A 12,458-nucleotide genomic window follows, 5' to 3' on the forward strand; every position below is an offset into this window, starting at 1 on the left:
GTCAGCACTGTGGTAGTGTAGGGGATTCCAAGAAAGAGAAACAAACTTCTATGGTTTTGATTTCACCTCCAAAACCTCCTACATTATCTCATTTGCGTTTCCAAGAAACAGAAAAGGGGTGTTTTTTCAGTAATTTTTTTTAACTTCAGAATGACTGCTCATAAGTTGTGCTTTTTCTTTTGCAGTATGAATCATCCTAAACATGACAGTACAAATGAAGCATCACAGCACAGTTGAAAAATATATGGAAAATAGAAATCCAAAATGGATGATGTTTAGAGATAGATGGGAGGGGTTGAATGGAGCTGAAGGGTGGGACTAATAAGATAACCAATGTAAAACATAGGGGTCTGTAGAATGTAGTATATAGGTTCAGACATTTTGTGAAATAGCACAGTTACAAATAGAAATCAAACTGGATGGACATCAGAAATAGAGGAAGGACTAAAAACAAACAAAATATAACTATTGTAAAATAGATTGTGTCTGTAAAATGTGTATAAGATGTATAAACTGAAGGTTGAAGCCTAAGTGTTTATTAGTTTACTCCAATTGGGGGAAGGGTGGTGGGGTTTGCGGGGAATAATAAAGATATATTCTTAAAAAAGTATGTCTAGATAGGTATGTGTATGTATATATGTGTACAGTATATGTATGCATGCGTGTATGTAAATGGATATATATATTTACCCAAAAAATATATGGGGGATTAGAAATGATGCAGACAATTACATTGATGGAAGCAACAATCTTTCCGCAATATTAAGCTGATCCACCCCTTAGAAAAGAAAAAAACAGTGACAGTACATGGCACATTCTCTCTCACTTGTGCCAAACAATATTGTTTGAAAAGGGGGTTTAACATTAGGAAAGGGTAGCACTGGGTTTACCTCGTTTAGCTCATTAGTGTCATTAGTCCTGGGCTTCCAGGGCTTCAGCCCCGGATGGTTTTGATCCAGTCCCAAAAATAACATTATTTTACATTTCAGTATGATATGAGTTTCTACAACCACACATCACTTGCGCTATGCAGTTTAACATTTGTATTTTTACTGACAAATTTTACTGACAAAAATAAACGATCCAACATACTGCACTAGGACGTAGCAGACACTGCAAAAAGACCCTGGAGTGATGCAGTGCCTGCTGTGATTGGTCAAGATTTCACAATGCAGTGGACTGCTCACGTCCCTTGACCCTTCCTCCACCCATATTGCACCTGTTAGATGTCAATGTCACCACTCAGCAAGACGCCTGACACTCAGAGGCTGCAGCATAGCATGAGCAAATATGGATATTCTGAATTTCTTCCCGAAAGAGACGCAAAAAAAGTGAGCAGGTTGAGGCAACAGTGAATGAGGTGGAGAGGGCAGAAAAGCCAGAAAGTCAAAGTGCAGCAGAGAAAGCCACATGTTTGTGCAGGGTTGGTGGTAGCTAACTAGCTAGTCTCTCTCAACATAAGGGTTGGTGGTAGCTAACTAGCTAGTCTCTCTCAGCATAAGGGTTGGTGGTAGCTAACTAGCTAGTCTCTCTCAGCATAAGGGTTGGTGGTAGCTAACTAGCTAATCTCCCGCAGCGTAAGGGTTGGTGGTAGCTAACTAGCTAGTCTCTCTCAGCATAAGGGTTGGTGGTAGCTAACTAGCTAGTCTCTCTCAGCATAAGGGTTGGTGGTAGCTAACTAGCTAATCTCCCGCAGTGTAAGGGTTGGTGGTAGCTAACTAGCTAGTCTCCCTCAGCATAAGGGTTGGTGGTAGCTAACTAGCTAGTCTCTCTCAGCATAAGGGTTGGTGGTAGCTAATTAGCTAGTCTCTCTCAGCATAAGGGTTGGTGGTAGCTAACTAGCTAGTCTCTCTCAGCATAAGGGTTGGTGGTAGCTAACTAGCTAATCTCCTGCAGCGTAAGGGTTGGTGGTAGCTAACTAGCTAGTCTCTCTCAGCATAAGGGTTGGTGGTAGCTAACTAGCTAGTCTCTCTCAGCATAAGGGTTGGTGGTAGCTAACTATCTAGTCTCCCTCAGCATAAGGGTTGGTGGTAGCTAACTAGCTAATCTCCCGCAGCATAAGGGTTGGTGGTAGCTAACTAGCTAGTCTTCCTCAGCATAAGGGTTGGTGGTAGCTAACTAGCTAGTCTCCCTCAGCATAAGGGTTGGTGGTAGCTAACTAGCTAGTCTCCCTCAGCATAAGGGTTGGTGGTAGCTAACTACCTAGTCTCTCTCAGCATAAGGGTTGGTGGTAGCTAACTAACTATTCTCCCTCAGCATAAGGGTTAACCTAGCTAATGCTAATAAGATAACATTAGCGCTCATCATCCTTAAACTATTGGATGTAAGTCAGACTTATTTAACAGTATATTTAGTGAATGGGCAAGCTAAGGATGTTGAAATAAGTCATGATATTAGGAAAAGTCTTTGTTTTCCAGGAGGGAATGTGATGGGTTTAGTTTCTGCAGTTAGTCCCCCTGTGGACTGAAGCTGAACTTTATTACAACATATTTAACCTTTTTTTGTATTACTCTTTTTATTCACTTATTCAGCTACTTGTTTTTACATTGTTGAGAGGTTAACCTGCAAGTAAGCATTTTGTTGCACTGTGTACTCTGTGTATATCATGTCTATTATGACAAAAAAAAACGTACTTTATGGTGATTTTTCAGTTACATATTATGAAATAATAATGTAATAAAACATAATTATTAAAAGCTTCAAAGGAACCTGTAACCACACCTGTATAGCATAAGAAAAGCCAATATACAAAAGAAATAGACATACATTGTAATCCAGATGCATGCCTGGATAAGAAGTGTCAGAATCAATATAATGAATGTACTTATGACTATAGCCGTTATAATATAAGGGTTGGTGGGTGCTGATATAATATATATAATGAATGTACTTGTGAATGCAGCCTGGTAGGGGCCCCTATTATTTTTTTTACCAAACTGTCACAGTTGCGCCACCAATATAATCGGTTCAGTGATTTGTAGAGTGTTAAATGATTTGTAGAGGCGGGAAAACGCCTGCCTCAAACAAAGAACTTAGGGTGGGAAACAATAGTGGTGCAAAGCCAAAAAGAGGTGATCATTTACATAGAGAGGAGTGACTATGTATGTGATGTAAGGATGAAACTGTACAAAAGGAGTGTGCTGATGCTGGGAAAAAAACAGTTGATCCAGGGACCAGCTCGGCATGTTACTTTGTAATAAAGTCTACTTTGAATTCACAAGTTCCCGTATCTGAGAAATATTATTGGACCAATATTTCTACGACAACTTCAAATCAAATTTTATTTGTCACATACACATGGTTAGCAGATGTTAATGCGAGTGTAGCGAAATGCTTGTGCTTCTAGTTCCGACCATGCCGTAATATCTAACAAGTAATCTAACCTAAAAATTTCACAACTTGAACTTAGAAGGGGGAGGGCAGCCAGAAAGAGAGGGGAAAATGTTGTCAGCTTTGTGGATAGTTTGTAGGTGAACAAAACATTGAAAATACATAGGCTCTTAAGTTATGAGTCCTCAAATGTTATGTAATCTAAAAATATCACATTAGCTGCTACAACTGACGAGGTCATAACTTATTCCATTCTACAGGTACATTTTTTGGGCTCATGTCTCTTTATATTCATATAGCCTAGGGCAGGGTTGGGCAACTTTGATGGAGGTGGGGGCCCCAAAAAATCTGAACTCATCATGAGGGCCCCTCACATACACACACACACACACACACACACATTGCGAGCAAAACATTTTTGCGAACTCCCTTTGGACAGTGGCGAGGAAATGTTCATTTCGTGCAATTCTACAAATTTTGCCATGTAGTGTAGAGAAAATGTTGCAGTTTTTAAGCAAGTTTGCTGCAATTGTACTCATTTTGCTATTGGGCAGAGAGGAAAAATAGCTGTTTCAACCATGATTAGGAAGTTTAGATTGGTAATTTATTCTAGTGGCCAGCTTCCTACATTTAGTAATCATGGTTGAATTACCAGCCGGGTGGCCCCCCATTGATTTTGTTAGTCTCAGTCAGATATCATATTAAAAACTGCTAACATTTCTCTCCACTCTATGGCGAAATCAAATCAAACTTTAATTATTTGTCACATGCACCGAATACAACATGTGTAGACCTTACCGTGAAATGCTTACTTTACAAGCCCTTAACCATCATCAGTTCAAGAAAGAGTTAAGAAAATATTTACCAAATAAACAAAAGTAAAAAAGAATAAAAAGTAACACAATAAAATAACAATAATGAGGTTATATACAGGGGGTAATGGTACCGAGTCAATGTGGAGGCTATATACAGGGGGTAATGGTACCGAGTCAATGTGCGGGGGTACAGGTTAGTCGAGGTAATTGCAGGAAATTAGCTGAAAACAGCTGTTAGCTGACATAGTGTAAGGGGTGCGTAACCGGTGGCAGGGAAGTCAGACGCAGGAGAGCAGAACTTGGTAATAGCCGGAGCAGTTTAATAGCAAAACCAACGGCATAAAAATAACAAGATATGGGAACAAAAACCCGTCGTGCACCAATCAACACGTGCACAAGCACTTACAATAAACAATCCCACACAAAGACATGGGGGGAACAGAGGGTTAAATACACAACAAGTGATTGAGGGAATTGAAACCAGGTGTGAGGAAAAGCAAGACAAAACACATGGAAAATGAAAAGTGGATCGATGATGGCCAGAAGACCGGCGACGCCGAGCGCCGCCCGAATAAGGAGAGGACCCGACTTCGGCGGAAGTCGTGACACATAGGCTAATTGAGTGAGTGACACAGGCTGCCAGTTGCCCGTCCCTGGCATAGGAGCTATGTAGCTACTTATCTGTCATATTTGGAGTTGTGTTGTTCTGTTATGCGGATACTTACATTTTTATCTCCAGTTGAGTTGCCCTGGTCGTGTCAGTATACAGTAACTTTAAAGAGCAACTGCCCCAAAAAACCTACTTCTCATTTAGAAAACAGCCTATGTGGCATCGATATGAGTCAGAAAAATGTATTGTACTATAAATTGAATAAAAAGTGTAAATAGTATCATTTTGGTCATAAACTGAGTTTTGTGAGACTTGTGGTCGTGACTGCATCACAACATAAATTAAGGCTGGGTTTGTTTCAATCGTGCCCACAGCAATTCAGATTGCAGCTGCACACAACCCAATCGTAATGCCTGTGTCATTTACTGATGGTCCCTAACTAGCCCCATATCCCTATGGGGCTAGTTAGGGACCATCAGTAAATTAGGATATGATGGAGAGATGGGATATGATGGAGAGAGACACCAGACAAGACAAAGAGGCAGCAACAGAAGAATAGGATATGATGGAGAAAGACACCAGACAAGACAAAGAGACAGCAACGGAAGAATAGGATATGATTGTAGGGTTACAGATGTTTTCAGAAGATGGGCAGTGACTCTGCTGTCCTAATTTCAGGATGAAGCTGGTTCCACCATTGGGGTGCCAGGACAGAGAAGAGCTTGAACTTGGCTGAGCGGGAGCTGCCCTATCGTAGAGGTGGGAGCCTGAAGGCAGGGACATGACTGGAGACATGACAAAAATATTTGTTCATACCACACAAATGACCAAAATGACAAGATACTCGGACATTGGCATAATGAGATCAATAAAACGGCCCATGTCTGAAATGCAACCAATAGAAATAATAGATAGACAATATGAGGAAGAAATTATAATCCACCAACTTTACAGTGGCACTTACTTATCCAAATTGCCTTTTCCAGTAATTGTATTTTGAAATATTGCAAAAGACATTTTAGCTGCTGCCTGCTGTTTATTGACAGCAGCCCACAACTCAAAAATCAGCTGTTGGATATTTGCCGCGCGGCTGCTCAACTGCGGGATTCCCGACTCTATGCCTATGCCTTTTTGATATGACGAAACACAATCCACAGCAATTTTGTTTAAAGAAGCCATTGAGTCTCTGTGGCACAATTATTCTCTCTGGTGTAGTGTTTTTAATGATGTCATTTATTTCAGTACAGACAGGAGTAATTATATACTGTCATTTTGCTCATTTATTTATATTTATCTGCAGCACTTCCAGCACCCCTTCCGGTGGCAATGCTTTCTTCCATGGATTGTGTACAGTAACCCCATATGAGGTTATTGCGTAGCTAGGTCTACTGTTACAATAACATTTTAAATAATCTATCAGTTAAAAGAGAATACATTCAGTAGGCTAAGTCAATGAAGCCAATAGTGCTTTCAGCTATATAGTTATTGAATCTATGTAGACCTCATGACCATTTTGAACCAGCATAGCACAGTTTCAATGTCCATAAGGCTAATAAGAAAACATGTCAAATGACTTGAGTAGCCAATGGGAAAAGTGTCAAAATTAGTATTCGCATCAGTAGGCTAAGTGACTGAAATGCATTAGAAAAGTATTGGAAAGTTCAGAAAAACATCAGGGAAACTTATCAGGTAGGCTATAGGCCTAATGTGTGCGTAGAAAAGATCTACATTGATTTAAATTGCTAGACTAATGATCATGAGCACTGATCTCAATTTAGCTAACATTTCCCAGCCCAATTGTAACCAAATATCAAAATGGAGATTCAGTGAAAAATGAAAATCTTACATTGATTGATTTATCAAGACGAGTCCCCCATGCTTGACGCTGTCAAGACAGTGCTGAAATGATCAGTTGATCACACATGGCAATTACTTTAACATCTGTTATAAGAAGTGGTGTACTGCTGTTTTTTTAGGTAGCCTACTGAAGCACAGTTTTTTACTATTATTTGTCATAATTTCTGAATCAAAGTTGGTACCAACATGTAGCCTATTATATAATATATTTTTAGAATATACTTACAAGGCATCCTCCAAATTCCAAGATTGCCAATGCCTACACATTCAATTGATTTAAAAAAAATAAAAAATCTTCCTAAAACACCAAATTAGATCTACCTTATTTTAAATTAGGCCATCATCACTGTCATTGTGAACGATAATTCCCCACGTTTTACAGGTGAAACGTCCATGCTGCGTGCATACCAATCAGTTTCACGGGAATATGCATTTTGATCTTATTGAATGATATAAGCTAAATAGCCTAATTACGGTTTAATCTAATGTTAGAGCAGATGGAGCTGAACACAGCCACCTGGATTTTGTTTCAATCAAAGCACAGAGGTACTGTTGAGTACATATGAGTAAAACGTGACATTTCAGCAAACATGCTAAATTGTCATAAGAAATGATGTGGTGTTTTTGGTCTAACAGTAGCCTAACATTATGTATGCTATTATATTTGTTTTATTATGTAGAATAGTAATTAATCATGACGTGATCTTGTGAGACAGCACCATTCTGAGAAATGGCAGCTCTACACCCCTGGTTATAACAGTTGGAAGACTGTGGGAGTGTCACCACAGCTCTACGAACTAAGCGGTGCATTCATTTGGCCAAAAAATGTCTTACACCATCACAAAGCTGCTCTATGGATTCTAATTACAGCAGTGTGTGTGTGTGTGTGTGTGTGTGTGTGTGTGTGTGTGTGTGTGTGTGTGTGTGTGTGTGTGTGTGTGTGTGTGTGTGTGTGTGTGTGTGTGTGTGTGTGTGTGTGTGTGTGGTGTGTGTGTGTGTGTGTGTGGTGTGTGTGTGTGTGAGCGAGAGAGAGAGTGTTTGGGTACTGTGTGATTCTTTAATCAGTTTGGCTCATCTGACAGGTCAGAGTTTATGTTTGAAGTTGTTGAGTGGTTTTTGGCAAAACACTGTAGATGTTTGTGTTCCAGAGTAGAGTAGCGAGTGTTTCTGAGTAGAGAGTAGCGAGTGTTTCAGAGTAGAGAGACCCACAGTAGCAACTGTAATTGACTATTGACGGTGTCTGCTGTGGCAGGTGGGAAGGTGCAAATCACTAGAAAAATATATAATCTCTCAATGTTCTAATCTCTCAATGCTAATCTCAAAATGCACCAAATTCATGCATTTAGTTGTTGAAATTATTTGTACATTTTTTTTAGGGGGATGCCTCAGGACCCCCCTACTGGCATTGGGCTAACCCCCGAATGTCCTCACATCCTAGAAACGCCCCTGGCTCTGATTCTCCCGATGGGTTTGCCCGATTTTAATCTGCTCAAACGAAATGAGAGGGGAGAGCGAAGGAAGGAAAAGAGAGAGAGAGAGAGAGAGAGAGAGAGAGAGAGAGAGAGAGAGAGAGAGAGAGAGAGAGAGAGAAGGGGGGGTGGTAGTACACTAGAAACTAATCCGATTATGGGAAAGTTTAGCGTGTGCCTGTTTCTCTATTCTACATTGGCTTGGTGTGTGTGGTACTTTTAATTTCTGTACTGCCTGTCTGTTTTCTGCCCGAAATGAGGACCGGAATTTCTCGATGATGACATTACAAATCGGCAGAACTCTCTCGGTTTGATTTGCTTAGGCAATAAGGACTTTTGACTGTTGAATTAAAATGAAAAAAAAATGAAAACAATAGTCTTCTAATTTCGAATGCGGACTACAAACCCGTGTTGCCTAGGTTGGTATTCCAGAGAGAGAGCAGAAATATGGTTTGATGTTTATTTCTCACGGAATGCGGGATGATGGAGTTTACATATTAACCGGGAAATATTCCCCAAGGGAGTCGGAGCGGCAGTTGGCCTGTTGGATTACGTCAAAACTGTTTGCGAAACCTTCACTGTCATTCCATTTCCAGGCTCTTTACAAAGTTAAACTCATAATCCGCGTTGATGTTGGCAAAAACATCCAAGTGCGCCAGCCCACAGCCACCGTTCTTCCCCCCAAGGAGGACAACCACCCAGGGGGTTAGATGGTTCTGATCACAGACGAGAGAGACGGAGGTGGCTCCTCTACTACGACCCTTGTCAACCAGCAGCAGCAGAGCACCAAAGGCACCAGCGCTTTCGTCCAGGTCCACCCCACCATAACCGCCGAACCGCCGTCCTTATCAAACGACGACTCATACCTCGGGTCCTGTGAGTCTGAGGGAGACGAGGACGATGACTACGAGGAATACGACGATTTATCGTTATTACCGGACACCAAGAGTATCGCCTCGGACGACTCATTCTACCCACCGGACGATGCGTTCGCGGACAACGAGCGGACCCCCTCTCCGCAGAGTCCCGAGCCGTTGTCGTTCTTCCAGGCGTGCTGCACCAACAATGCCACGATAGTCCGGATCATGATCCGACAAGGTGTGAAGGAGGCGGAGGTGAGGGAGACGGATAAAAACAACAGGGTAAGTCGAGTTCAATGTGCCTATATGTTCAGTGTCAAATAGTGACCTCGGAAAGTGTTCTGTTCTAATGCATGTATATCCAGTGGCTGCTCCTCTTGTGTGTTTGGAGATTAGGAAAATATAATTAGGTCGTTTGGACACAATGGCGCGTGAGGTGCGAACTCATCTGTGCGTAATTACGCATGGTCAAAATGCGTATCCAAAGTGATCAACTGTTGCATGTCTGTTGGATGAAGACTTGGGCATTTCACACATATATGTCACAGGGGTTTAACAAGAACATGTCAACCACTACAACAGTATTCAGATTATCCATATATCTTCGACCACTGTAGCAGATAGTCAAACTTTCAGATTCATGAGGAACTTGGTATCCCAAAGTTAAACCTGTCCTTCCATCCCAGCTGAACTGAGTTGCTAATGTAGTTTGTTCCACATCTAAGAGGAAGAGCTGTGTTTCCCTTGGTGCCTGTGGTACAGGCTGGTTTTTGTTATTAAGCTGGTTTCCTGTTAGTGGTTGAAACATTGCATGGGTATACTGTATATTACCAAGTTTCATTCAAGTTATTCCTCTCGCGTGCGTGTGTGTGCGCGCGCGTGCGTGTGTGTCTACTCATAGATTATGGGTTTAGAGAGAGGAGCCTGGAGCTCTGCTAGTCATAATTACAGCAACAGGAAAACACTGAGTCTCTCACAGTCAGCAGAACAGCCAGTCTTGTGTATGTATGTATGTATGTATGTATGTATGTATACATATGTATGTATGTATGTATGTATGTATGTATGTATGTATGTATGTATATATTTGTGTATGTGTGTGTGTGTGGATTTAGGGTAATTGTGAGAGAGTCAGTGTAATATAGGTTTGCTTTCTGACTTTCTAATATAAATCTACCATCAAATGAAGGGCCTGTTAAGACAGTATTTTACAGAGACTTATGACAAGAGTTTTCTACTTTAGGTCTACAGACTGTCCAGCGACACATTACAACTCAATAGCTGCTTTATAGAAAACATAGTAATACTGTAGATTTTATTAGACAATCTAAATCAAAGAGACAACTAGCTTCCCATCTGTTTATCAACGTTCGGATCCACCTTGTGTTTTAACTGTCACTATGACTCACCAGATGTTTTTCAACCACAGCCTACACAACACAGAGGCCGAAGAGGAACTGGCTGGAAACCACCATTGGGGCCTCCTGCCTTTGACACACAGACACTCAAAGCCACTGAAGACAAACTTCCCCTTAAGTCTTCACCTCTTTATGTTGTTTTGCTTTTTTTCATAAAAAGGACAGTTGCATAAACATAAACATACACAGACACACACACTTGTTCTGTCAGTGAGCTGTATTAGGGTCCTTTCTCAGATTGTACAGTGAAGTGGTCATGCAGTCCTTCCTCTCTGTGTGTAATCAATGATGAGGTCAGAGTGCCTGAGGGAGGACGAGCGGGAACTACATCACCGGAATGCCATGATGCCGACTGGATGTGTCTCTGCCTGGCCCTGTGCCTGCTACCCATCTCACCCCATGCTGTATAGCATTCCCCATCAATGCTCCTTGTGTGTGTGTGTGTGTGTGTGTGTGTGTGTGTGTGTGTGTGTGTGTGTGTGTGTGTGTGTGTGTGTGTGTGTGTGTGTGTGTGTGTGTGTGTGTGTGTGTGTGTGTGTGTGTGTGTGTGTGTGTGTGTGTGTGTGTGTGTGTGTGTGCGTGTGTTGGTGGCTTTGTGCCTGCATTCCTCATCAACGCTGCATGTCAAAAGAATTCTCATGGGAATTACAGCACTCAGGACTGTATTTTAGGAGAGTGTGTGTGTGTATCTTCAGTCGGAAGACAAAGAGAGAGAGAGGGAGCGAGAGGGAGAGAGAGAGACCAAATCATGACAAAACAAAAAGATAATTACTTGAAACATTGGAGTGTATGATAAACTCATTACACTGAGAGATACTCCTGTCTCCTGTCTGCTGTTCATTACACTGAGAGATACTCCGTGCTCCTGTCTGCTGTTCATTACACTGAGAGATACTCCTGTCTCCTGTCTGCTGTTCATTACACTGAGAGATACTCCTGTCTGCTGTTCATTACACTGAGAGATACTCCTGTCTCCTATCTGCTGTTCATTACACTGAGAGATACTCCTGTCTCCTGTCTGCTGTTCATTACACTGAGAGATACTCCTGTCTCCTGTCTGCTGTTCATTACACTGAGAGATACTCCTGCCTGCTGTTCATTACACTGAGAGATACTCCTGGCTGCTGTTCATTACACTGAGAGATACTCCTGTCTCCTGTCTGCTGTTCATTACATTGAGAGATACTCCTGTCTCCTGTCTGCTGTTCATTACACTGAGAGATACTCCTGTCTCCTATCTGCTGTTCATTACACTGAGAGATACTCCTGTCTCCTGTCTGCTGTTCATTACACTGAGAGATACTCCTGTCTCCTGTCTGCTGTTCATTACACTGAGAGATACTCCTGCCTGCTGTTCATTACACTGAGAGATACTCCTGGCTGCTGTTCATTACACTGAGAGATACTCCTGTCTCCTGTCTGCTGTTCATTACACTGAGAGATACTCCTGTCTCCTGTCTGCTGTTCATTACACTGAGAGATACTCCTGTCTCCTGTCTGCTGTTCATTACACTGAGAGATACTCCTGTCTCCTGTCTGCTGTTCATTACACTGAGAGATACTCCTGGCTGCTGTTCATTACACTGAGAGATACTCCTGTCTCCTGTCTGCTGTTCATTACACTGAGAGATACTCCTGTCTCCTGTCTGCTGTTCATTACACTGAGAGATACTCCTGTCTCCTGTCTGCTGTTCATTACACTGAGAGATACTCCTGTCTCCTGTCTGCTGTTCATTACACTGAGAGATACTCCTGTCTCCTGTCTGCTGTTCATTACACTGAGAGATACTCCTGTCTCCTGTCTGCTGTTCATTACACTGAGAGATACTCCTGTCTCCTGTCTGCTGTTCATTACACTGAGAGATACTCCTGTCTCCTGTCTGCTGTTCATTACACTGAGAGATACTCCTGTCTGCTGTTCATTACACTGAGAGATACTCCTGTCTCCTGTCTGCTGTTCATTACACTGAGAGATACTCTTGTTTCCTGTCTGCTGTTCATTACACTGAGAGATACTCCTGTCTCCTGTCTGCTGTTCATTACACTGAGAGATACTCCTGTCTCCTGTCTGCTGTCCATTACACTGAGAGATACTCCTG

At 41.8% G+C, this 12,458-nt stretch overlaps 1 protein-coding gene across 1 annotated transcript in view; it reads left to right on the top strand.

Annotated features, from left to right (window-relative positions):
- The first annotated feature begins 8,209 nt into the window (after positions 1-8,209).
- The window catches only part of LOC106590575 (ankyrin repeat domain-containing protein 33B), a 29,972-nt gene continuing 25,723 nt past the window's right edge, over positions 8,210-12,458 (top strand). Inside the window, exon 1 of the mRNA XM_014181690.2 lies at positions 8,210-9,223. Coding sequence (XP_014037165.1) covers positions 8,792-9,223 — 432 coding nt within the window. The 5' untranslated portion in view covers positions 8,210-8,791. The remainder of the gene's footprint in view (positions 9,224-12,458) is intronic.

Source organism: Salmo salar, chromosome ssa29 (assembly GCF_905237065.1).
Source record: "Salmo salar chromosome ssa29, Ssal_v3.1, whole genome shotgun sequence".
Taxonomy (NCBI): Eukaryota; Metazoa; Chordata; class Actinopteri; order Salmoniformes; family Salmonidae; genus Salmo; species Salmo salar.